A 27,978-nucleotide genomic window follows, 5' to 3' on the forward strand; every position below is an offset into this window, starting at 1 on the left:
CCCATCTTGCGTCAAATGAAGCCCGGGATTTGAATTTCCCGGGCTTCATTTGCATAAAGCCGGCCGGCGCCATTTTTAAATGCCGGCTAGTTCGGACCCTCGTTCCATGAGGCGTACAGCGAGTTTGGATTAGGAAGCCTAATCCGAACTTGCTAGTCTGTGCCGCGTGTAGCCGCGAGGCACGGGGTCTGAACTAGCCGGCATTTAAAAATGGTGCCAGCCGGCTTTATGCAAATAAAGCCCGGGAAATTCAAATCCCGGGCTTCATTTGCAACTCCGTATGACTACATTACCCCCCTAGTTCAAACTAGGGGGGTAGTGTAGACATACCCTAACTCAGTTCATATCCCCCTGTACAAGAAACTTAATTTTCACAATTAGGCTTATGTAAGTGGAGGAATGATTCTGCTATTGTGGGGAACTTTCCTTGTTCCTACACTACTCTGGTGAAAGGGGCTAGCAAAAGGATCTGAGTGCTCATTTCCACTTCCTTTACCCTGATCTCAAAGGCTTCCCTTCCACTCTCCTGAGTGGCAGACCCCTCATAACCCCAGCAAAGGCCAGACCAGGATTTCTGGGGCTTGACCTCTAACTATGTTGTGGTCACCTAGGGCGGGGGGTGAGTGTCCCCACTCCAGGGTACTATCTTTGCATTGAACACTTCCCTGACCCATTGATGATTAAACACAGTTCAAGTAAATATAATTTATTAAGCATCAATTAATCCAAAAACAAAAGAATAAGGAAACAATGGGAAAAGTTCCTAGAAAACACATCTCTCTGCTCATTGGCATGGAGACCTCACAAGCAGTGTAGGATAGTTCAATCTGTTCCTTGTGGTCTCAGGCTCTGGCTGTGTTACAGAGATGCTGCAGGTCAGACACTTGATCTGGGTAGCAGGACCCTTCTCCCCAGTTGAGGTTAGGATTCCCCTCTAAAACTGGCCTGCAAAGCCTCTTGCCTGGTGAAGCCCCCGTGCTGGGTCTCTTTCCCATGGTTGTCCCTGCTCTCCCCTGCTGCTCACCACACCCAGCTCCAGGTTGGTCTAGCCCCAGCCTCACTCTTTGCTGTCTATGGCTCTCTCTGGCTGCCACAGCTCCTACCCAGCTCAGCTCAGTCATATGTTGCCTCCTTAGTTTGACTCCACTCAGGCTATGTCTAGACTGCAGGCTTCTTTTGAAAGAACCTTTTTTCGGAAGAGATCTTCTGAAAAATCTTCTGAAAGAGCATCCACACATAAAAGTGCATCGAAAAAGTGATCTGCTTTCTCGAAAGATAGCATCCATTCAGTGGGGACGTTATCTCGCACTTAAGCTGTGATTACTATGGACGGCGTGTCCACCAGAGCACTTGGGCTTTTTCCTCTTTTTTCGAAAGAACTCCCTCCTCCCCATCCACACATCCTTTTTTGTGAAAACAGCTTCTTCCTCGTAGAAAGAGGATTACCAATGCCGGAAAAACTCCTCTGTTCTTTCGATTTACTTTCGGAAGAACGTGATTGCAGTGTGGACGTAACTCAGGTTTTGTCTGAAAAACAGCCATTTTTCTGACAAAACTCTGTAGTGTAGACATATCCTCAGCCCGACCTGGACAAAACCCAGCTCACACAGGAGCTTAGAGGATGGCACTCTCCCCCAGACTCCTCACTCCCTCATTGGTCTGCTGCCCTGGCAATCAGGCTGACCTGGAGTGCTGGCCTCTTCCCACCATTCCTGTAGGCTGTGTCAGTCTCAGGGTCCTGATTCCTCAAAGAACCTTCCCCTTCCTTTTGATACTGAGAGCTAGCCAACCAAAAACCCCCATTGAGTTTAATAAGGGCCCAATAGTCCCATTGCACTTAGATGGAGTCTGTTCGTTTTTACTTCCTGGTGAACCTTTTAAGATTCCAAGACTAGAAGGAACCATTGTTATCCTCTTGGCTGACCTGCTTTATATAACTCAGGGCATAACAATTCCCCAAAATAAATATCAAGCCATCCTGGGTGAGCAATGACTTAGTGTCATCCAGTTATTCCACAACCTGTATGACTCTAGTCTGGTTCATCTGAGCTGAATGATGTTCATATCACTCTAACGCTAGATTTGGCAACCATCAGGACCTTTCACCCCCAATACATTAATACACAGATTTTTTTTCGGTGGTCAGTTTCTGTCCAAAACGTTTTCTTGTCCTACAGCACAGACTGGCTGCAGCTCCTGAGAACAAGTTGTTGTAAGGAAAGAGTGGTGATGGTTTTGATTTTGGTATGTTTATTTCTGTTTTGTTATATTTTTGAAAAACACTAAATGAAAAATATTTCCTTTGTGATTTGCAACCTTTATGTCACATACTGAAAAGACGTAGGAAGACTCGGGCCATTTCAAGTATAGCCAACGAGCCGGGGGGTGCTGGGAAAGATTTTGCGCATGTCCATGCACTTCTTATCAATGAAGAGGGAATTGGCCTTCACAGAAAGGTCATGCTCCAATCTTGCTTTGTTAAGGACCAACAGCTGAAGAGTATCCTGGGCCTCTCGCAAGCGCAGCTTCAGGGTCTGTAATGTATCATCTATAGTAAACACTTCATTGACAAGTCTGAAAAGGGAAGAGGAGACAAGTTACTCAAATGCCTCACAAGCCCTCCCTGTGGTCTGCTCTGCAGGGTGGTGGATGGCTGGGATTTGTCTGCAGGATTAGGGGGGTTACATGTCAAAAAGAAATGTTGGGTTGGACTAAACAAGTATGAAAGCACTTCTGCTCCTTAGCACCTGGGCTTGGCCTGCCCTGCCTTGAGACAGTTTCTGAGAGTAATTTTCTTTCTTCCGCACAGTCTACTGTTAATGAAGCATTTCTAAGGATATCACGGCAGTGCTGACCTTCTATTAGCTGGTATTCTAATGTATTTCTGAACTGGGTGTTATCGAACACATTCCATTTTAGAGGGAGTACAGGATAGACCCTCACAGTCAATTCTGTCAATTGTTCAAAGCACATTTCTACTTTTTTGCTCTGTAAAATAATAAACATCAGTTTTCCCAGGGTCCACCTTAATTTACCATTTAAGATTATTCCCAGTTGCTGCAGTAAAATGTACAGCAAAGCTAACCTTCCTTTATTAATTAGTAGTCTATCTAGTTCCTTCAGCTGTACTGTTGGCACCACACTGAGTTAGAGAACCAGAGCCAATATCAGCATTTTCTTTTAAATAAACAGAAAACTCAGATAACATTTACAGTTTTTAAAAGGTATTTCAATGGGTATTTTCTTCCCCAAGTTGTAACAGTTGAGTATTTGGCTTGAATAATCCTTGTGTTTAACTGAGAGAAACAATGAGTACAAACTATTCCAAGAGCAGAAATACTTCAAGTGCAAAATAGACAGTATATGGTTTTACATTAGCTAGATAGAAGCTTATGAACTCGACTGTATAATTTTTAGTCCAGTAATACTCTAACTCAGAGTTTTACCTGAGTAAGGATTTCATGATGTGGATTCAGGAATTTGTATGAACAAGGGCTAGGGAATTGTGACTGGGTACAATGCACGAGTGGGCAATAATTTTTTCCTGGGGGTCACACTGGAAGAGGCAGGGCCTCAAATGGAAGGGGCGTGGCCAGGATGCTTCCGGGCTTCCCCACCCATATTAAGCACCCTTGCCCCTGGTGGTAGGAGACTTCCCGTGCTCTCCCAACACCAGGCCAGTCAAGGCCTGGGGATGGAGGAGCACACGAAGCCTCCTTCTGCCCTGCCAGGAAGTGCTTCGAGCTCCTTGCAGGGTGGGGCTAGGGCGGGGGATACTTTGCACACTATCTCCATCCCCAGGCCTTTATTGGCCTGGGGCCAGGTACCATGCGAAGTCTCCTCCCACCCTGCCAGGAGTGTGTGGCACTTCTAAGGGAGGGGGTAGGCCACAGGAAATTTCTAAGGTTGGGGGTATGGTGGAGGAAACTTCACATGCTCCTCCTGCCCCCAGGCCAATCAGGCTTTGGGGGCAGGGGATTTGCAAAGTATCCTCCCGTCCTGCCAGGAGAAACTTCATGCACTTTCCTCATCTCCAAACCCTGATTTGGGGGTGGAGCAGCAGCAGAGCATCTGCAGGCCGGATCCACCCACTTGGCAGGCCAGATCCAGCCCGAGGAGGCCCTTTTGCCCACTCCTGGTCCAATGACTTGCAAACCTGCAATTAATCCTGAAACTAACAACCTGTAACAGATCCTTTTGTGGAAGTTCAGGAATGTTTTCTTCATACATCCATATGGAAATTCCTTGCAGACTGAAGAAATTTGTTACATTCAGATAAATAACCAAATATTTAAATGCATCCCCAAAGTATCTAAATATTTGGGTATTTATCTGAATATAACAAACATCTTGAGTTGCGGTGGGGGGTTGCCCATTGCCCCCTCACTAATTGGAATCTCCTTTAGATAAACTAGATATGGACAAGAGAACAGACTCAAGAGCTATCTAGTACTTCCTGATTTCTCTGGATTCAGAGTCCATGACAGTTGCTCATCTCCTTTTCTACTTCTGCATCAAACACAAAGCACAGCTTCCTAATAGACAAACAAAAAACTAGACATAGATTTGGGTTCCCAGATGCCTTTATATTTATGTATTTAGTTTTTTTCCTTCACAGTCTTTGCACTGATATTACACATTGTCATTGGAAAAATCAGCTTCATATGATCATGCAAGAAACCTTGGCTTTCTGAGGAGGCCTGATATATTAGTGCAAAAAAGAAGGTGTCAGAAGCATGCAAGCAGGGAGATGTCCAAGAACATAAATGGATGATCTATATTAAATCCCTGGCTGACAGTCAAAGATTGCCTAAAGTACATCAGTCTACATCCTGCCTACAGAACCATCACATGCCTGGCTGGTAGTCATGAACAGCCTTCTAACATCCCCATCATGAAACCAGGTGGCTCTCCCTGTTCATCAATGGACAAGCTCTGGGATAGGTGGAAAACACATTTATGAAAGGATGCTGAATACAGACCTACTAATAGCTCTCGGGAGCTATGAGACCTGGCAATCCACACAGCAGTGAACCCAGGAATGAACACAGATCCTCTGTCTCTCAAGGAAGTGTGGAAAGTCTACAAAATGGATATGTGGCTGAAGTTGCAATCAAATTACTCAAAGGTGTCTTAGAATTCTGTTGGTGGTTTGTCTGATGCCCACACTTTTAAGAACAGGCCAATGCTCACTGGAACCAGTGAGCATTGGCCAGCGTCAATTGTTCTTAAAAGTGTGGGCATCAGACAAAGTACCTGCAGAGTAGAGCGACACCATCTTAATGTCCCTGTACAAGGGTAGTTGATCTCACCTTGAACGTGACAATTACAAACTGATTTTATAGCTGTCACACCCTGGAATGGTCTTTGCTCATGTTCTGTTTAGCAGGATACAGTTACTCCTTAATAAACATAGTTGTCCCTGGCAACCAGGTTTCACAGCTGACTAAGCTGCATTGAAAATTTAACCCTCCATTTTGTGGCACAGCAGCTTTTGATTCAGTCAGCAAATGAGCATGCTGGCTTGCCATGAAAGGAGCTGGCATTCTAAATCTTCTGATCTTTACACAAGTACCAATGTAAGAGTGCACATTTGTTCCCAGCTTTTGCCACATTTCTACATACCCTTGGGTGTGCTGCAAGGTTGCATTCTCACTTCAGTACCATTCTGTAAAGCTAGTAGCTTGCCCCTATATCTATTGGAATCCAAGGTGGTCAAGAAGTGTCCATCGATAAAGACACCGACAACGCTGCTTGCTTGTGGAGAAGTCAGAGAATTTCTGGCGCACCCTCCAAAATCTCATGACACTGTCTTCACTGTGGGGCTGAATGTCTTCATGGCAGAAGATCAAGGTTCAGAACTTTGGAGCTTGGCCATCAGAACACCTGATACAGGTGGGATCAAGTATCATGGAGAGCGCTTACAGGCTCACCAACCTGGGCTGCTGGCAATGTTCAGTCACAGTGAACCAGAGGTTCTTTGAAAAGGTCTTGCTGTCTCCTGCATGAAGGCCATGTCTTGCTCTGTGGTAGTGAATCAGTGCAACAGCACCCCCCTCTGGCCAAGCATGGCACTGCAAGTGGGCTCACAACCCAGTGGAGATGCCAGTCTATTCTGGAGCCCAGAAGTCTGAATCCCCCCTGCTTTTTTTTTTCACTCACAGTTCATCAGTGGCTCCACTCCACTGGATTCCAGCTCCGGGCCCTTGTGCTAAAGAAGCAGGATCCCATTGTTCCTTGACTCAGAAACTCAGAGCACTGTCATTCTGCCCCTGGGTTTCAGGCTCTCCAGCCTGTTGGTCAGCTTGTCCCCTCCTGAACTTTTGCCCCTGGGCAGCTCTTTAGTAGCTTTCTGGCAGGAGCTCACTCCTGGTAACTATCCTGCCCCTCTGCTCCACAGCCCTTTTATCCAGGCAGCAGATGTGAGATAAATTCATGGAGGTTAGGTCCATCAATACTTACTAGCCACAATGGGTAGGAATAGTGTCCCTAGTCTCTGTCAGTGGCTGGAAATGGATGACAAGAGAGGGATCACATGATGATTACCTGTTCTGTTCTTTCTGGGGCATCTGGCATTGGCCACTGTCAGCAGACAGGATACTGGGCTAAATGGACCTTTGGTCTGACCCAGTATGGCTGTTCTTATGAGTAACCAATCAGAAATGGTTGGCTGTGCCTGTATTAGCCCTTTGGTGGCTGGACTGGCTTGAGCTGCATATTCTCCATGGCACTTGTTTATGGGCACAAAAATGCCTTGGTGCTGACAGTTCAGGATTTATCAAACTTGGGTGTATAGCCTGTGTTGCAATACTGGTCTTCATGTAGGCAGACTGGGAGTGGCTAGAGGTATTCATTATGCCCTGTCAGCCCCAAATCCTGAGTATAAAGTGGTTTGCCTTTGTGTGAAATGCCATTATTTCATAGAGTTGGCCTTCCTTCAATCACTCATATTTAAAAGCAGCAGTGCATGCTGTCTGGCCATGTCACCAGGAAATGCTGAATTTAACTTCCTTTTTGGCTAATGTAGCCCAGAAGCATCTCTCAGCCGCACGCCTGACCATGAGTGCCTGGGTCGCAAACAAGCATCAACATGGAGCTTGCTAGAGATCCTGTATCTGGTTGCTGTGTGAGGAGAGGAATCTGTGCAGGCAAATCTTCAAAGTGGCAGAAGAAATGCTGGTATCTATGCCAAAATCGCACAGGGCATGGTGGAAAAAAGGATACAGCAAGGAGGCCCAGCAGTGTGATATGAAAATAAAGGTGCTCAAGCAAGCATGCCAGAAGACAAGGAGGCAGGTCAGTCTGGGTCAGTGCTGCAAACATGCCACTTCTATGCAGGCTGTATGGGATTCTAAGGGGGCACCCAAGTACTGTCCCAAAGCTGTCCTTGGATACTGCCCAAGTGACCCTTCAGGCAGTCTCAGGCAACAACGAGGAGGAAATTGTAGATGAGAAGGAGAATGCTCAGCAGGTAGGTGGAGGATCTGATCTCACCTACAGCCAGGGCCATTTTTTTAAACTTTAGAGCCAATACCCTCCCAGGATCTATTACTGCCAAACCCTGATGGCCAGCAAGGACCTTTTGGTGAATTAATCTTGCTACAGTGGATTAAGGTAATTGGGTTTTATCTGTTTGATCAGCCCTGAGGGGTACAGTGGAGGCCTACACAGTGGGGGTTTCCTGGATTAGTTTGTTAACGTGTCTCTGCCCACAAAAGCTTATGCCCAAATAAACCAGTTAGTCTTTAAGGTACCATAGGACTCCTTGTTGATTATGTATAGCAAAATTTTAGATGGGGATCAGCAATCAATCATTTGTAATAAGTGGTTTAGTATGGTACAGCGATACAGACTCCTCAGGGGATAAACTTAACATCTTTAAATTAAGATATTGTTAAAGGGAAACCCTACTATTGCCTATTCAATAGGCTTGCAAAACAGTTCAGTAATCTGAAGTCAATTACAGAACTGAATCTGAAGAGATGCTAGGCATGTGCAACACACTGAAGTCTCAAACAGAGGTGGTAGAGGGTCTTCAGTGGGAACTGCACATGTTCAGATTCTCAAGTTTGGGCCTCTGGTTTGACTTTGGACATAGTTGGATTGGATTATACCTTTTTCTTCTAGGTCTTGCGATTGTAATTAATTTTATCATGTAGCCAATATCATTCTACTGTGAGACTTCTCTCTTTGTGGACTCTTCATTCATTGAAATAGGCCAGAGTTAATCCAGTTGAAATTCTTCCTCAATACTACCATCTGTGAGATGAGTGAACCCTGGCATGCACTTACTTAAATTGAGGTATGTCACGGCAAAGTTCTACATTGGGTCGTCGTGTTCTTCCCTCTAGGCGGGTCTGAGCTACTTTCAGTGGGCACTCCTTTGCCATTATAGCTCTCTCCAGCAACATGATTGTGTTTTCCGTCTGGAAGATTTCTTGAAGTGTCTGAAGAAAACAGAACATTTTTATGGGCCTCACCATATACTAAACTGGAATTCAACACTACTGCTCTTCCCTGCCTCCATTTTTATTAAGCATTTGTGTTCAGCTATAGATGAGCAGCTTAATTTGCCCATCATACGGACAGCAACTTCCAGGAGCCAAGGAGAATATTTGCCACTGTTTCTGAAAGGGATGCTCAATAGTAGATAGGAATCCCTATTGAAGAATATTTTCCTCTTTTCTGTTTAAAGATCACCATTAATGGGAGCTCTGAGCTCAGAACAAGAGGAGAATGGGCTCAAAGGAACCTAGAAACATGCTTTCTGGGAACATTAGTTTAAACACCCTCGTCATTAAGAAAATATGTCTGATTCATGGTCCAATTTTGTCTCACTTCAACTTTCAGAAACTGGCTCATGTCTTGCCTTTCTCTGCTAGACTGAAAGACCATTATCATTATCATCCCCTCCCAACCGTGGACAGTACCTATAGACAAGTGACTCAAACTTTTTGGCCCATGGACCACCTGGTTCAATGTAAACCTTTCTGCAGACCACCAGTTGCTAATGGACACTCACCATTAATTACATAATTACGCCCAAGCCATTTTGCTAGTGCTGCTGTTAGGGAGACTGTTTGATAATTTATATTAAACCAGACTAAGTGCTTTAACTTTCTCATGTTAGTTTTGTAAACCAGTCTGTCATAGAGAGTCAACTGTATACTATCGGTTACAGCGAGTCAACCATAATAAGCCACTACTACGGCGGCCCTTTATTGTGCGAGCTCGAGCCTGCACCCACGCTGGATCCGTCAGTCAGCGGAGTAGGGGGGTTCGGACCCGCCCCCTCTCCGAACCCCGGCCCAGGGCCCTAAAGGCAGGGACCCACGGTCCCTCCCTAGCGGATGGGGGAAGTGCCCCAAAACGCACCCGCTCACGGGCTCCACGACCCTGCCCTGGGCCGCTTCCTACTCCACCAGGCCTCCTGGCCCGCCCCTCCCGTGATATCTCTTCTCACCTCTTCCTCCTCCTTCTTTCCTACCGCTCCGTTTGCCTCTCTCCCTTTCACCGTGCCGGCCCCAGGTTTAAATCCCCCGCCGGCTTCGCTCCCCCTCCCCGTCGCTTCCCCCGTGACCTCATCAGTCCGCGCCTCCCCGGCCCCTCCCCCCGGGCCCTGCCGATCGGCGCCCTTTGCCTCCCGGCGCTCCCCGCGCCAACTTCCGGTGCGGCCGCGCAGCCCGCCGTGTCGGGCCCGTCCGGGCTCCCCACCCCCCGGTGTGCCTGCCCGGCATCCCCCCGAGCGCTCTGAGTGCAGGGCGGGAGCGCCCCGTCACAAGTTTATCAAACTTCATTTTAAATAAAATAAAATCATAATTTATATCCAATGCAAAAGATTTCAGTATTCTTTTTATTTATAGGCTTCAGAGGGGTAGCGGAGTTAGTCTGTAACAGGAAAAACTTAAAAAACAACATAGTCTAGTAGCACTTCAAAGACTAACAATACATGTAGATGGAATCATGAGCTTTCATAGGTGCAACCCACTTCTTCAGATGACTGGCGTCATTAGAAGTCTGGATCCAAATATAAATAAGGGAAGGGGTAGGGGGAGAAGAGGGAAAAAAGAGAAAAAAGGAGGGGAGAGAAAGAAAAAAAAAAGAGAGAGCGAGATAGTGAGTCTATGTTTCAAGTAGTTACAAGAGGTTGTAGAGAACAATTCACATCTCCATTATTTGGTTTGTTGATTAAGTCATTAGGATGTGGAAGGTAGTGTGTGATCCAGCCAATATCCCTGTTCATACCATTAGCATAAGAATTAAACTTGTAAATGAAGTTAAGTTCCAATCCTTCCCTGTGCATTTGGCTTATGGAATTGGCCTGAAACAATACGGTGATTTGGAGATTCATTAGTAAGCGTCTAGGCAGAGTAAAGTGTTCTCCAACAGGTTTTTGTGTATTGTCTTTTTGGATATCTGATTCATGTCCATTAATTCTTTCCCGTAGAGATTGTCCAGTTTGGCCAATATACATGGCAGTGGGGGCATTTTTGGCATTTGATGGCATCGATCACATTAGTGGATATGCAGTTAAATGAGCTTCTGATTTGGTGGCTGATATGGTTGGTTCCAGTGATGAAATTGCTAGTGTAGATGTATGGACAGAGTTGGCACCGGGGCTGATTGCAGGGTTGGATTCCTGGATGTTTATGACGGAGGTGTGTTGCATAATTACTAGAAAGAATTTGTTTGAGGTTTGGGGGTTGTCTGTAGGCAAGGATTGGCCGTTCCCCCAAGGCCTCTGAGAGTGAGGGGTCATTTTCCAGGCTAGGTTGTAGATTGCTGATAATGCATAGGTGGAGTTTAAGTTGTGGGCTGTGGGTGATGACAAGTGGAATTCTGTTGTTTTCTCTTTTGGGTCTGTCTTGAAGTTGTTCATGTCTGGGTACTCTTCTGGCTCTGTCAATCTGTTTTTTTATTTCTCCGGATGGGTATTTCAGGTTTACAAATGCTCTATATACGTCTTAGAACCATAGAATCCCAGGGCTGGAAGAGACCTCAGGAGGTCATCAAGTCCAGCCCTCCACCCAAAACAGGACCATTCACAATTAAACCATCCCAGCCAGGGCTTTGTCAAGACAAGACTTAAAAACTAGGGCTGTCAAGAGATTAAAAAATTTAATTGTGATTAATCGTGCAATTAATTTCATGTTCCTCACCTTTGAAACTCTGTGTCAGCATTTCAATGTGGCAGCACTACATGGAGCCCGAGATCAGCTGGAGTCCCCAGCTGATCCTGGGCTCCATGCAGCACAGCCCCTTGGAAGCACTGTAGTGGCATTTCCAAGGAGCAGCACATTAGGAGCCGGGGATCAACTGGGAACTTCAACTGATCCCCGGCTCCTAATGCACTGCCCCTTTAAAGTGCCAAAATGGCACTTCAAAGGGGCTTCACCTTGCAAAGCCCCTTTGAATTGCCACTCTGGTCCTTCAAAGGGGCTTTGCAACAGCAAAGTGGCACTTCAAAGGGGCAGCACAGCATCAACACCTGCAATTAACGCGTTAAAAAATTAATGCATTAATCCTGTCCTTTGTTAATCGCAGGCGTAAATGCAGGTCAATTGACAGCCCCATTAAAAACCTCTAGGGATGAAGATTCCACCACCTCCCTAGGGAAACCCATTCCAGTGCTTTACCACCCTCCTAGTGAAATAGTTTTTCCTAAAATCCAACCTAGACCTCACCCACTGTAACGTGAGACCATTGTTACTTGTTCTGCCACCTGTCACTACTAAGAACAGCCTTTCTCCATCCTCTTTGGAACCTCTCTTAAGGAAGTTGAAGGCTGCTCTCAAATCCCCCCCTCACTGTTCTCTTCTGCAGGCTAAACAAACCCAAATCCCTCAGTCTCTCCTCATAGGTCATATGCTCCAGCCCCCTAATCATGTTGGTTGCCCTCAGCTGGACCCTCTCCAATGCGTCCACATCTGGAATACTGTGGCCAGTTCTGGGCCCCCCACTATAGAAAGGATTTGGATGCATTGGAGAGGATCCAGCTGAGGGCAACCAACATGAGATGAAACTGTAATGTAAAATCCTCCAGCATGGGGAGGAAAAGCAGCATATCTGTCACAGTAACTGTTTCTCAGGGAAACCGAGCAGGACACCACTGGAGTAAGGTGGAGGAGGAGGGGACTCAGCAGCATCTTGTCTACTGTGTTGACATTTCTATCTGAGCACATGGGAGGTTGTGGGAGGAGCAGGGATGTGATGAGGATAAGCCCAAATGTGACCAGTACAGTTCTATTGACCACATCCCCAGCCAGCAAAACATGGCCACTATTGTAACCCAGGGCAGTGATAGTGAGCGTGTTCTATCCCCTCTCCTCCAGCTGGAGTGAAGTATTCTGTGAAAAACCCAGAGCTTTATGTGTTGTGGAAGGGACAGAGCAGAGCCCTCTATGTACAACTCTGAACACAGAGGTCAGGGCAGCTGCAGCAGGCCCCATGCTTTGAGGGCCTGCACAGAGCCCAGGGCAGCCTGAGGGAGCACTGGGGATGCCAGGGGCTGACAGCATAGCTCTGGCCTGCCACCATATTCACCGGCAGCGTCAGGAAGTGGAGCAACCCACAGCCTGCTTTGCTCTGCCATCTCCCAGCCCGGTCACCCCGCTTCACCAAGGCAGCAGGAAGCAGAGTAACCCAGTTCTAGCCTACTCCACTCCCTGGGTACGTCTAAACTACATGCCTCCGTCGACGGAGGCATGTAGATTAGCCAGATCGGCAGAGGGAAATGAAGCCGCGATTAAAATAATCGCAGCTTCATTTAAATTTAAATGGCTGCCCCGCTCTGCCGATCAGCTGTTTGTCGGCAGATTGGGGCAGTCTGGACGCGCCGCGCCGACAAAGAAGCCTTTCTTGATTGGCACAGGTATGCCTCGTGAAACCAGGTTTACCTGTGCCGATCAAGAAAGGCTTCTTTGTCGGCGCGGCGCGTCCAGACTGCCCCGATCTGCCGACAAACAGCTGATCGGCAGAGCGGGGCAGCCATTTAAATTTAAATGAAGCCGCGATTATTTTAATCGCGGTTTCATTTCCCTCTGCCGATCTGGCTAATCTACATGCCTCCGTTGACGGAGGCATGTAGTCTAGACACACCCCCTGAGAGATGCATCTAGGAGCCAGGCTTGTGGGAGCAAAGCGGCCCAAGTCAGGTTGCTCTGCTTCCCACTACCACGGTGAGTGAGGAGGGATCTGACCCCTGCTCCTGGGCTCAGGCTCCCCAGATACTCCTATTGGCTGTGCTGCTTGCAGGAGGGGGTTTGGGGAAAGGAGGGACAGAGCAAGGGCAGGAAGAGGTAGGGCATGCGGAGCAGGGGCAGGGCTTGGTGGAAGGAGTGAGGACAGGACAAGAGCAGAGCAGAGCAGAGCAGAGCAGAGGCAGACCCTGAGATGGAGGTGTGTTTGTCCCAGGACCTGCATCCTTCACAGTGACGGCCCTGGCTAAGCAGATCCAATATATGGCAGTGCATGTTTTATTCTAAGATTGACAGACTCAGTCTCACAATCCTGTTAGTCTCTTGTGAAAAGCCCATTGCCTTGAATTTCACCTTCAGTGAGCAAAGAGAACATTAGGACCAGATTCTCGCTTTGGCCCACTTCTACCCACCTCCACTTATGTGCAGGGGAAGGTGTGCATTCACATGTGCCCACAATGCATATACAAATATCCAGCAGACATTGCACCTCCTCCTACCGCCCAACCCTCTGCCACGAGCGTTTCTTTTTATTGTGGCTGTCTTTATACCTTAATTGTCACTAGAAATAGTCACAGAGTTATGAGAATTTTATTATATAAGTAAATTACTGAAATATTTCTCAGTTTTATGTGTTAAACTATAAATCCCTTTTGAATTTGCACAAGTAGAAATAACTTCAATGCACAAAATGGCTTTAGTAAATGCTCAGATGTATCGCGCGCACAGGTGAGAATAATCTGAAAGTATATTATACTCAGTCAAGGAAACAGATTACTGCCTTGAGAAAACAACTCATTCCCTGTTCATTCACTGAAAAAATATTATTTGAACCTGCCTATGAACTAACAACGCAAACAAGACATACAGACATCTTTAAACTTTGACTGATTGCATTTCTAATAGATATGGTTTAAACTTATTCTGTGTTCCTGGTTAAAGCCTCTATTTTTTAAACACCGTCATCTGGACATACAAAGAAAAATGCCCTAGGGTAATCACCTCCAACGCATGGCAAAAGCTCTATACAAATAGCCCTTGATTACACATGCTGGCTCCATATTGGAGCAATTCATTCAAATAATCTAAAATGCATAACTGGATTGGTGGGAAGAATCACCAGATAGTGTTGCACCAGCCCACGTCATTTCTGGAGGGCATCCAAAGGCAGTAAGAAAAAACAATAAGCCCTGAACTGTGTGCTCCTGAGAGAGTCTAACCAGAGTTTTGGCTTTAGCAGCCAGCCAACACTACAGTAGCATTTTGTGCTGTCACATTCCTCAGGGTTCATATAAACTACTTCTCACTTCTACCTCACCAAGGTTGTGGTTGTTACTTGCTGGATTCAGTATTACTGGTGACAAGAGCTGCTGAACTTTCACTCATACTTTATGTTGTGATCAAAATAACCTTACACACAACTTTAAAATGTTATATTCAGTCCCTAGCTGTGAATGTCCTTGTTTCTGTGGTTTTTACTAAGTGTATAGGAGCTGAACATACTAAGGTACAAAGCAAGATAGCAGAGTATTTTGTAATTGCATCTGTTTTATGAGCATTTGCTTCATGGTCTGTTGTACATAGTTCATGTTTAAGTAATTTCATTTCCCTGAGCGATTGGTGCAATTATGGCTGATTTTGCAATTATATGGAGATATACCTACCTCACAGAACTGGAAGGGACCTTAACAGGTCATCAAGTTCAGTCCCCTGCCCTCATGGCAGGACCAAGTACCATCCCTGACAGATTTGCCCCAGATCCCTATATAGCCCCCTCAAGGATTGAGCAGGCCAATGCTCAAACCACTGAGTTTTTCCTACCTCATAGTATAACATATGAGCATAGTATTTCAAGGTTTGGCATTGTGATGGACAGGAGGTGTGCTCGCCAGCACCCAATGACTAAAGGGTTACACTCAGTGGGTGTTAGCAGAAAGTCAGGAAAACCAATGAGAAAGACTGTTGAAATATGAATTGTATATAGATATCTGCTGCCATTTTTCTTTATGAAATTTCTAAGTTAAAGGCTGGAGGGAGCAGATGCAATAATCAGAATTACCATCCCTATAAAAAAAAATATATTGGACCTGGGAGTGAACTGGGCCTTGAAGTAAGGATCAACATGGATAATGTGTAGATGGAAAATGTACATTTAGTAGCAATCGGGTTATTTTTCTGTATTTTGCTGTTTAGTAAACCTTTTCTGTGTAAAATCCATGTGTTCCCTTTCATTCACTATTTAAGCTGTGCCCAGAGATATCATTATTTCTCTGTTTTAATTTGCTCTTTTCTCTGTTGCTCTGTGACACCTAGGAACCAAGTACGCTTTATCAAGTATAACTTTTTGTTTTGTTAATAAAATCACCTTTTTTAAGGCGATGACCTGATTCTTGTGTCCTGGAAGAAAACAGGAGGTCTGTGCCTGGGCGTGCATGCCTAAGACTGAGAGGTCAGCTACCAGAGACTGCAGTTTGGTTTGTTTGTTTTCCAAGCTCTCTTGTGGTAAAAGAGCTTGGAGACTCTGAAAGAAGTCCAAGTGCTTCCTTCCTGGCTCAAGAAGAAAGAGGTCACTTTTGTTTCACTTGGTGATGGCAGCTATCTTCCAAAGTCAGTGAATCTGTGACTTTGGGAAGTCTTTGTAAGCAGACGCCTATAGAGGTAAGGTATTTAAGATCTCTTGCAGGCCCTCACTTTCTGCACTCGGGCTATGTCTACACTGCCAGTTTTGCCAGCACTGAGTATACAAAAGAAAGTAGTGTGGACATTTTCTTTTTGCGCAAAAACCCCTTTTCCCACCAGATCGGTAAACCTCTTTTTTGGGGGCATAAGGATCTGGCAGGAAAAGGGGATTTTGCACAAAAAGAAAACGTCCACACTACTTTTTTTCTGCAAAAACCCTTTGCGCAAATTGACATGCATAAATTATGAAAATGAGGCCCAACAATATGCTAATCCGTACCTCATTTGCATACTCACTGCTGGCAAAACTGGTAGTGTAGACATCGCCTCAGAGTGCCAGAGTGGGGAACAGACCTGACAGGCATGAAACTTACATTTCTTATACAGGTACTGTGATATCGCAACTCCCCAAGGAGGCCCCTGGGCAAGAGGTTGGGGGGGGCTCTTGTGATATAAATAAATTTCTTACTGGTACTATTGTGAGATGGGGGGAGGGCTCAAGATAGGAGGTTGGAAAATATCTGGGTGTGTGGGGACTCAGGGCAGAGTGTGAGTGTGAGTGTGTGTAGGAGCTTGTGAGGGATGGCAGGTGAGGCTGAAGTCCTCCCCTCCCCAGCCCCCTTTGTTTTGTACCAGGATTTTGCTTGAGTAGGCGATAAGTGCCCAATATTTAGCTTTTGATGTCATTTGGGTGTTGAATATGACTCTAACACTTAACACCATGCCCACCAGAGCAGGCAGTGAGGAAAGTTTGCTGTCCCTCAAAGAGGTAAGCAATAGAGAAGTACCTGAGACATGGCTGTATGGGGGGTGGAGGAAGAGGTCCCTTTAAGCACAAGCCTCAGATAGCCTCAGGCAGCAGCTCCAGGAAGTAACTGCTGTCTTGATGCCCTGCCCAAAGTCTTCTGGGGGTCTTTAAATGCAATTCAGCCTCCAATCACTGTGGATGCAATATTTCGAAATTGCTCAATGCTATTTCGATGGGCATTTGTAGTGTGGACACGATATTTTGAAATAAGCTATTTCATAGTTTTTATTCCAAAATAGCTTACTTCGAAATAAGCATGTACCCTTACAGATGTACCCTTACAGACTAAACAAAAAATATATAGATAGTAGATATTATATAGTATAAACTGAGGGACAAGCCAATCCTTGTCTACGGGCTTGAAACAAATTCTTTCCAGTAACCTCGCATCACTCCTCAAAAATACTCACCTAGGAACCCATCCCTGCAATAAACCCTAATGCCAACTCTGTCCACACATCTACACAAGTAACATCATCACAGGACCTAACCACATAAGCCACCACATCAGAGTCTCATACAACTGCACATTCACTAAATTGATTTGTGCCATCAAATGACCCTCTGCCATGTAGATTGATCAAACTGGACTGTCTCCAGTGACAAAGAATTAATGGACACAAATCAGATATTCAAAATGGTAACCTGTTGGGAACATTTTAACTTGCCTGGACACTCATTCATGGATTTAGATGTGGCTATTCTCTTACAAAGCAATTTCAGGAATGAACTAGAGAGAGAGAATCTGGCCTTCATATGCTTATTTGATACTGTTTCGCATGGCTTGAACAAAGACCGGAATCGGATGGGCCGTCATACACAACACCCAAATAACATCAAAAGCTAAGTATTGGGCACTTACAGCCCACTCTATCAGCCTCATTTAGCACAAACACTTTAACTGACCTTTTTTTTTTTCTTTCCACTTCCCCTCTTTTTGTGCTTTATAATTCAACATCTGTGCCTCTTGCTCCATATTTGTCATCTGAAGAAGTGGGTTGTACCCATGAAAACTCATGATATTATCTATGTATTTTTGGTTAATCTCTAAGGGTATGTCTACACTATCACCCTAGTTCGAACTAGGGTGGTTAATGTAGGCAACCGAAGTTGCAAATGAAGCCCGGGATTTGAATTTCCCGGGCTTCATTTGCATCTTGCCGGGCGCCGCCATTTTTAAAGCCCCGCTAGTTCGGACTCCGTGCCCGCGGCTACACGCGGCACAGAGTAGGTAGTTCGGATTAGGCTTCCTATTCTGAACTACCGTTACTCCTCATGGACTTCATTTGCAACTTCGGTTTCCTACATTAACCACCCTAGTTCGAACTAGGGTGGTAGTGTAGACATACCCTAAGATTCTACAGGACCATTGTAGGTTTTTTTTTTATCAGTAATGCCAGTCACAGATTACTTGCACAATAATGTCACAGCAGAGTATGAGAGAATGTCTTCATTTCCATCACAGTACTAGCAAAGTTTCACTCATGGTGGATAGCCCAGTCAGTCCAATATGCCTTCACACAGCAGCTCAGCAGAGTCCTTCTATGAGTATACATTGCAGCTGAGAGCCACCCTCAGAGCCTATGCAGACAGGCTCATGCTGCCAAGGCTCACAAGCACCCAACCCCGTATGCTTTAGTTGGGGTGACTCTCCTGACTGCACCAGAGCCACGAAGCCCACATAAGTGATTTTAGCCTATTAATGCTAAGGCTACCTGTGTCTACACTGGAATCCAAGATGCTATTGTAGATTGGATAGAAATATCCATATTAGTATGGCTAAAAATAGCAGAGTAGATACAGGGGTGCAACACGAATCAGTACTCAGGGTCCCTGGTGGTTTTGTACAGCCTGCGCTCTTAAGCATGCTAGCACTGGTATGTCTGCTTGAGCTACAATCACACCTCAGAATACAGGGTATATATACACCATGTGTGTGAGGGGAGTTCATGTTCCATGCCAAACAAACCTTGTTGGCATGACCAATATATCACTTAATCGTGGTCCTGCTCTGTTCACACTCACAAATTCTCTTTTCCCCCCATGCTCTTCCATGAAGTGCTCTATTGTAGATTACAGCCCCATGGCATGCTGGCAGAACAGGGCTCTCCTCCATTGAATGGCTGTGGACCATTCCCTTCCTTCTGACCCCCACATAGGAAAACAATGATTCTATTCACATCAGTGAAAGCACCGATAGCATGAGATTCATCTCATTCCAGTGAGAGAACTTTGCTCTCCTCCACAGGGTGGCTTTCAGGAGAAATGGGCAAAGTGACTTTTCACGTTTAGATGTTTGTCAGCCTAATATGTGTCCATTTCTGGACAACAATACATATTTCCCCGTTTAAACAGGTTTTTCTGAGCAGGTTTGAGCTAACAACCTTTGCAATCACTTCTGAGTCACAATTCAATAATCACAGGATTCTTTTAAACAAGTCCCACTATTAAAGAATAAAATTACTGTGTTCAGCTATCAAGAATAGGTGTGAAAAGCTGTCAGAGCCTGAGATATGAGGGCTGAAAATACCCCCATGCAAACAAGGGTCAGTGGTGTAATCTACTGTGGAGAAGGAGTCCCAAACCTGCTGTCCACCCCTGTTTTCCACCTCAACATTTTACTACCCACTGAGGCTGTGTCGACACTGCAACCCTATTTCAGGATACCAGAGTATCCTGAAATAGCTATCCCATGTCTTCACAGCAAGCCCGTTATTTCGGGCTCACTATTCTGACGTCCCTCAATCTGATTCTGTGAGGAGTTGCAGTGGGGGAGGTCCAGGTTGGACATTAGGAAAAGCTATTTCACTAGAAGGGAGGTGAAGCACTGGAATGGGTTACCTAGGAAAGTGGTAGAATCTCCATCCCTAGATGTTTTTAAGTCCCAGCTTGACAAAGCCCTGGATGGGATGATTTAGTTGGGGTTGTTCCTGCTTTGGGCAGGGGGCTGGACTTGATGACCTCCTGATGTCTCTTCCAACCCAAGGATTCTATGATTCTAATTGTGCTTTATTTTGGAATTTGATACTGTGTAGACAGCGTCAAATGATGAAATAAGCTATTTTGAAATAGTATTGAAATAAGATACGCAATTTGCATAGCTCAAATTGCGTGTCTTATTTTGAGTTATGGTGCTGTGTAGATGCACTTTGTGTGTGCTTTTCAATGTGAGTGCAGGTCACAGCAATTTCTTTCCTCCCCCATCAAGTTATAATATATATAATATATAAGTTTTCCATTCCTCGGATCCTCCTAGTGGCCCTTCTTTGTACCTGTTTGAATTCATCCTTCTTGAACATGGGAGACCAGAACGGCACACAGTATTCCAAATGGGGTCTCACCAATGCCTTGTATAATGGCACTAACACCTCCTTATCCCTACTGGAAATACCTCGCCTAATACATCCCAAGACCTTATTAGCCTTTTTCATGGCCATGTCACAATGGTGGCTCATAGTCATCCTATAATCAACCAGGACTCCAAGGTCCTTCTCCTCCTCCGTTGCTTCCAACCTATGTGTCCCCAGCTTATAACTAAAATTCTTGTTATTAATTCCTAAATGCATAACCTTACACTTCTCACTATTAAATTTCATCCTATTGCTATCACTCCAATTTACAAGGTCATCCAGATCTTCCTGTATGATATCCCAATCCTTTTCTGAATTGGCAATAGCTCCCAACTTTGTATCTGCAAATTTTATCAGGACACTTCCACTTTTGGCGCCAAGGTCAGCAATAAAAAGATTAAATAAAATTGGCCCCTAAAAACTAGGAGTGAAGAAATGCAGCCTCCTTTGATCACCTCAATAGGAAGAAAGGAGGCAGAAGAATGTAAAAAGTATGTGTTTTTTTCCCTTTCTATCCATCATGTAAGCATGTTCTGTTGTTGCTAAGGAAGGAAGAAAACCTTCAACTTTATCTAAAAATATAGTTTATCTTTTGGGAGTGGGGGATGGAAAATCTCAGTGAAACAAGTTGGAGGGGAAGTGGTTACATAAACAAATTCAAACTGAAGTTATGATTTATTAAGCTTGCTTATGTATCCAACTTTGCATTTTTCTAATGTGATCATTTTTGTTTGACAGGAAGGGCCCAGGTGAAACAGCAATGGACACAATCTAAACAAACAAGCTGGATAATCTTTTTGAAGTTGCCTTTTACTTCTGCTCTCCTTTGTTCTTCAGAATGTTGTCCCGATAAACCATCATTTGTTTGTTTTTAAATCAAACCATTTTGGCAGCTCTTCTAGTTCTAAATGTTTTCCTGCACTTATATGAAGTAAAAATGGTTAAAAATAAAAGTAGTTTACTATCCAGTATCAAGTTCTGTACTTCCACTGGTGCCCTATGCTGTGTTTCATACCCAGAAAAGATAGAGGATTGGCCCTGCAAACCTTTAGTCACCAGAGTTCTCACTGATGTCAGTGGGTCTACTCAGATGAGTTGCAATTTTTGTGAGCAGACCAATATTGGGAATGGCTGAGACACACAATATAGCTTGAATTGGTAGCTTAGGTATGTGGTTTACCAAGCACAGTTACTTATTTCTTTTTCAATAATTTCATTAATTGTGTCTGATACTATAGTATATTTTATATGCATGTATAGTCAAATAGCAAAAGGCACTGAGGCAGGAAGTGTGAGGTTGTGTTTTACTGCTGGAAATGTAAACATTCCTGAAAATGTTGCAAATGTGAAATAATCAACTGTATAGGTATGGTATAAAGCCAGACTATATAAACATGTCACTTGCTGCCTGCTATGGCTGCTTCTCACAGTGACTAATAGGAACCTCCCATATGCAAACATCCTGCCCAGTTATTGTTTACTGGGAGATTGAAGCCAAAGTAATGATTCATAGTAATGTAGATTATAAAGAAAATATTTTAAGGAAGGACGATAAAAAAGACTTTCCTTTGCTTTGCTTTTTTGGTGCAAAAGGGCAAATTTATTTTTTCCCAATTCTAAAATAGGCTTCTCACAGAATAAGCTAATTTGAAATAAAGCATCTATACACAAAAAATATTTCAATATAGCATTTTGCTATTTCGAAATAGCACGTCCACACTGAGTGGACCCTGAACCAAAGTTAAGGCTGGCTGGAACCAGTGCCAGCAGGGCATCAGGTTAGGACTTAGTGTGTGGGGCTGCTGCCTGAGGCTAACTGAGCTCTGTGCTTAAAGGGACCCTACCCCCATGCCAGACAGACAATTCTCAGGGTTCCCCGCTTGCTTGTCTACCTTGATGAGGGACAGCAAAGCAGTCCTGTCTTGGAGTGCCGAGTGCCCGCACTCAGGACACCACAGCACTCAGCCACATGGAACCAGAGCTGCCCCTGGGCACACTGGTGCGTCTCGTGGGGTCATTGCCATCAGCCCGGCTGCACTTGCTGCAGGCTGCCATCTGGGGGATCCATCGAGGGGCTGTCAGGTTCCAGGAGGTCCTGAGGGAGAGCGTCCACCCCAAGAAGCCCTCAGTGTGTCCCTGGTCCTACCCACTGGGGGCTCATGCCCCATTCCTCCCTCACATCCTTCCACTTACCCCTCCCTAGCCCCTCTTCCTGATGTCAAATAAAAGACATGTTCAAAAATAGAAGCTGGGTTTATTGAACAAAACTGGGGGGGATGAACCTGTGGGGAGACTGGGAAAAGGAGGTGGGAGAGGGAAAGAGAGGGCGGAAGAGGGGAGGAGAAAAACTGGGAGGAGGGAGCTGGAAGAGGGAAACAAGGGGAAGAAGGGGGAGGGGAAACTCAGGGCTCAGGGTTAGGGGTCTGGCCGGACCAACTTGACTTTCATGCTAACCTGCTCCTGGGTTTGCATGTGGACTTTGGTGGCCAGGCTGGCAGCTATCCTGCCATAGACGGTCGCATTTCCCTCTCTAGTGTGGAGATCATGGACGTTGGGGGCATCCCCCCCAAACCTGAATGAGGTCCATCATCTTCACCCTGGACCAGGAAGGTGCCTGCCTTCTCCAGCCCCTGTCAGGCTCCTGCGAGCTGGCAGACTGCTCCTGGGGAGCGGTGGAGGGCTGGCTGCCAGTGGCTTGCTGGCTCATGTTTTGGGGCCACTGGATCGGGGCCCCTGTGGCCACTGCTGGCTCTGGGCTGGCAGGCTTGGAGCTGGCACAGGCACTGTGGCCAGGGTCTACCCCTTTAATGTCTCTGGGGATGGGGGAGAGGAAAGTAAGCTTTCCTGGTTGTGCCTAGAGTGGCCACCAGGGCTCCCTGGGAAGGGCTGGAGGCCCCCTATTTCGAATTAAGTGTCTACAAAGCACTTAATTCGAAATAGCTATTTCGAATTTGGTGTTACTCCTCATAGAATGATGTTTACCAAATTCGAAATAAGGGCTCCACTATTTCGAATTTATTTCGAAATACTGGTTTGCCTGTGTAGATGCTATTAAAGTTAATTCAAAATAACTGCTGTTATATTGAATTAACTTTGTAGTGTAGACATACCCTAATTTCTATTCCCTATTTAGGTGCTTAAACTGCCCAAATCAGCCCTTAGTATCTTTGAAAAGCTAACTAGATTGAGAAACTCAAGGAGCTCATTGTAAGGCATGTTTTCCTCTCCTGCAATCAGTCTCAAAATGCCAATGACTTCAAAGCTTTGGTATTGGAACACAAGCAGTAGGATGTGGCTGGTGCCTCTCCACATTCTCTCATGTGTAAGGAAGGAGCCAAGCTCCTTTCACCATAAGATGCACAAAGTATTTTAGAACTGCTCCAGGCAGGCTGGGGGGGGGGGGGGGCAGAGGATTGTTCTATACAGAAGCTCTACACTGAACCGGAAGGAGATAGAAAATGTTTTCTTGACAGCAGGCCTGTCTTTGTTCTAATATTTTCCTAGCCTATGCTGTAAAAAGTGAATATAGAACAGAATAGAACAGACAATCTATTTTCCCACAAAAATTAGCTCCTTAAAGACTTGTGTTGGACTATGGGTGTGTTAGCCTCATCTGGCTCATTTCCCAAAAGAAGCACTGGGAATCATAGAATGATAAAGAAACCAGCCTGACGCGTAGCAAGAGAAGCAAACATGGTAGAAGACTGCATTGGCTTACAGGGGAAATCCTTGGTGAATTTAAGCACAACAAGGAAACTTACAAAAAGGGGAAACTTGGACAAATGACCAGGGAGGGGTACAAATGTATAGTTCGACAATACCGGGGGGGGGGGGGGAGAGGGGAAGGGTTATCAAGAAGGCAAAAGCACAATTGGAAATGCGACTGGCAAAGGATGTGAAGGATAACAAGAAAGGTTTCTACAGGCATGTTAGCAAGAAAAAGGTGATCATAGAGGATGTGGGGCCCCTACTGGATGAAGGAGGTAACTTAGTGACAGATGATGTGGGGAAAGTTGAAGTACTCAATGCTTTCTTTGCCACTGTCTTCACGAACAAGTTTGGCTCCCGGACTAATGCGCTAAGTGACGCAATATGGGATGAAGGTGGACAGCCCTTGGTGGGGAAAGAACAGGTTAGGAACTATTTAGAAAAGCTAAACGTACACAAATCCATGGGTCTGGACTTAATACATCCGAGTGAACTGAGGGAGTTGACAAATGTCATTGAGGAGCCTTTGGCCATTATCTTTGAAAAGTCATGGAGATCAGGAGAGATCCCGGATGATTGGAAAAAGGCAAATGTAGTGCCCATCATCAAAAAAGGGAAGAAGGATGATCCAGGGAACTATAGACCTGTCAGTCTTACCTCGGTTCCTGGAAAAATCATGGAAGGGATCCTTAAGGAATCCATTTTGAAGCAATTGGAAGGGAGGAAAGTGATCAGGAATAGTCACCATGGATTCACAAAGGGCAAGTTGTGCCTGACCAATCTGATTAGTTTCTATGATGAGGTAACTGGCTCTGTGGACATGGGAAAGTCAGTGGATGTGACTTTAGCAACACTTTTGATATAGTCTCCCACAATATTCTTGCTAGCAAGTTAAGGGAATGTGGATTAGATAAATGGATGGTAATAAGGATAGAAAGCTGACTAGAAGGCCATGTCCGGCAGGTAATGATCAATGGCTCAGTGTCAGGATGGCGGTCGGTTTCTAGCAGAGTGCCCCAAGGTTCGGTTCTAGAACCGGTTTTGTTCAATATCTTTATTAATGACCTGGATGAGGGGATTAATTGCACCTTCAGCAAATTTGCACTAAGCTAGGGGGAGAGGTAGATACACTTGAGGGCAGGGAGAGAGTCCAGAGTGACTTAGACAAACACTTTGGGCCACAAAAAATCTGAGGTTCAACAAGGACAAGTGCAAAGTCCTGCACTTAAGATGGAAGAATCCCAAGCATTGTTACAGGCTGGGGACCAACCAGCTAAGTAGTAGTTCTGCAGAAAAGGACTCGGTGGTTACAGTGGATGAGAAGCTGGATATGAGTCAACAGTGTGCCCTTGTAGCCAAGAAGGCTAATGGCATATTAGGTTGCATTAAGAGGAGCATTGCCAACATATCCAGACATGCAGTTATCCCCCTTTATTCTGCTCTAGTGAGGCCACATATGGAGTATTGTGTCCAGTTCCGGGCCCCTCACTACAAAAAGGATGTGGATGCATTGGAGAGGGTCCAGCAGAGGGAAACCAAAATGATTAGGAGGCTGGAGCATATGACTTATGAGGAGAGGGACTTGAGTCTGTTTAGTCTGCAGAAGTGAAGACTGAGGGGGGATTTGATAGCAGCCTTCAACTTCCTGAAGGAAGGTTCCAAAGAGGATGGAGAGAGGCTGTTCTCAGTAGTGACAGATGGCAGAACAAGGAGCAATGGTCTCACATTGCGGTGGGAGAGGTCCAGGTTGGATATTAGGAAAAACTATTTCACTAGGAGGGTGGTGAAGCACTGGAATGGGTTACCTAGGGAAGTAGTGGAGTCTCCATCCCTAGAGGAGTTTAAGTCTCGGCTTGACAAAGCCCTGGCCAGGTTGATTTCGTTGGGATTGGTCCTGCCTAGAGCAGGGGGCTGGACTTGACCTTCTGAGGTCTCTTCCAGCTCTATGGTTCTATGATAGGGCTGGAAGAGATCTGAGGAGGTCATCGAGTCCAGTTCCCTGCCCAAACAAGGAGCAGCTACTTTGTACCACTGAAAATCCTGTGGATAGAAACCTACTTCCCGAAAGAGTCCCAGATAAAGTAGGGGTGACAGGAAAGAGCAGCTGGACAGGGGATATAAGAAGGTGAGCAGGACCTACTCCATACTGACCTACACCATACTGACCTACACCAAGTGTTCTTAGGAGAACCTCTTCTCACTGCCTAGGTTGTTTGATCTAAATTTGGATTCTGACAGTTTTTTACAGTTCAGGCAAATGACCAAGTCTCCAATAACACTGAAGTTCACCTTTGTTAAGACATCTGGAAATTCCTCTCATGTTCCTCTGACTATATGCAAATTACTTCCATTTTTACAATAAAAATGTGGCAAGACAGTTGACATCACCTGCACAATGATACAAAATAGATTTTTTTCCCTGTGTGGTGTCTGATCACTAGAAATTGAAAGCACTTTATCTTGGTGAACAAAAGTAATACAAAGAGGCAAGGGCTGTGCAAGTTTTTGTCTCTGTGCTCTTAGCATAGCCTTATCAAATCCACAAAATCTGTTTTCCAAAACACACAATGACAAGTTTTTAGATGTGTTCATTGTTACAACCCTAAGTATTTTCAAGTTGAATTAAGATGAACTTTGTGAAGTCTGTTGGGAAGAGCTGAGCTTAACTGAGCTACATCTGAATGGAGAGGGCTAATGGTGTGATCCTGCCTGGGTTGATGATGACAAAACTCCCACTGACTGCTATGGGAGAAGAGTGGGCTTTTATTCGCCACCTTTTAATTGTATTATATGCTCATTTTCTCACTTCCTAAAAGCGAGGATATTGTTGGGCATAGTAACCCTTCAGAAGGGCTGGTAAGAGACCAAATACTTCCAAATACAAATGTGTTACTGGATAGTCATTACCCTGAACCTTGTATAGTTTACTTTATGGATGCCAGAGATGGACATGTTGTCACTGATGAGCAAGTTCCTAGCAAAATTTTTGGCACTATGCTTGCTATAAGAAAAACTGAAAAAATAACCCTCATTGCATAGATAAAATTACCTTTAGAGTGTAAGGAACTAAAGTGTCATTCCTCCCCATGCTTTATGAAAATTGGCTGATGGATATGAATATGCATAACTTTATGATGTGCAGCAGGTTTACTCACTTTTTCTACATGGCTTCTTCCCTGAGGGTGGCTTTTGGGGGAAGTAGCTGGCTGTTCTGCCACCGACACGCTCCCTTTGGGTGTGGCGTTGGTCTTCGGGGCACTACCCTCTGGCAGTGACCACTCTGTTCTTAGTCTGCGCCCCCTTCCGGGGGGAGTCACTGCTGTTCTTTAGTCCAGGGTCCTCTCTACTCCCTGGGACCCCCAGTTCATCTGCCCCAGGAACACCATCCCAGCCTCAGTGGCCCACTGCCAGTCTCTTAATAGCCCCTCTGGGCAGGCTGCAGTATCTCCAGTCCTCTCCTCCCTGGCCACAGGCACACCTCTGTCAGTCCGGTTGCCTCCTGCAACACTGCTTCCTGGTCTTACGGACTGGGGCTTCCCTGACTCAAGGTCCCCCTGTCTACTGCAGCTGCCTCCATGCTAGCCACAGCTGCCTCCTTCGCAGTCCGGCCTTTTACAGCTGCCTCCTTGCTAGTCCCGGCCCTTTGTGACTGACTCCCTGCAGCGCTGGGCAGTCTAGGTTCATTCTGTCATAGCCTCCCCAGTCCTGCCCTCTTCCAGGAAGCCTCTCGCTTCCCGGCAGTCAGGTCTCCACTGCTGTCCCTCCAGAGCAACAGGCAGGTAGCTCTCCCTTTCCTCCTCCTAGGAGCTGTTCTTATTGCCTCCAGCTGGGCCCTCCTCATTTGTAGCAGCTGGGCTTCCCCTGACTCCCTACTCCCAGCCACTTAAAGGGCCAGGGCAGGGCAACGCCCTGGCACAGATGCTTTATGCAAAACAGGCCATGCAACATACCAATTTTACAATCTGCTGAATCTGTATATCCTATTTTTGTGCATGTATAAATAACTCTTACTGGTTCCAAAATAGCAAACCTTTTCAAAGAACACTTTCTTCCTCATCTTATAAAGTAGGTCTGGTTAGTTAAGAAAAAAAACTTGGCACACAAGCAAAGGACTTTACTGATTGTATTTAGCAAAAACTAACTGAAAGGAGAAGGATTTTTAACAGGCATGGTTTGTGCAACCTATTGTCTAATGACTAGTAGATTTAAACAGAATCATGAAGAACTGTTTTTCAGC

General features: G+C 45.4%; 1 protein-coding gene across 1 annotated transcript in view; it reads right to left on the minus strand.

Moving 5' to 3' along the window:
• Window positions 1–2,229: 2,229 nt before the first annotated feature.
• The window catches only part of TEKT5 (tektin 5), a 56,285-nt gene continuing 30,536 nt past the window's right edge, over window positions 2,230–27,978 (minus strand). Inside the window, exons 6-7 of the mRNA XM_006120648.4 lie at window positions 8,293–8,447; window positions 2,230–2,574 (exon numbers count right to left, since the gene is read on the minus strand). Of these exons, the coding sequence (XP_006120710.1) occupies window positions 2,361–2,574; window positions 8,293–8,447 (369 nt within the window). The 3' untranslated portion in view covers window positions 2,230–2,360. The remainder of the gene's footprint in view (window positions 2,575–8,292; window positions 8,448–27,978) is intronic.

The sequence above is a fragment of the Pelodiscus sinensis genome, chromosome 16 (assembly GCF_049634645.1).
Source record: "Pelodiscus sinensis isolate JC-2024 chromosome 16, ASM4963464v1, whole genome shotgun sequence".
NCBI classification, from domain to species: domain Eukaryota; kingdom Metazoa; phylum Chordata; order Testudines; family Trionychidae; genus Pelodiscus; species Pelodiscus sinensis.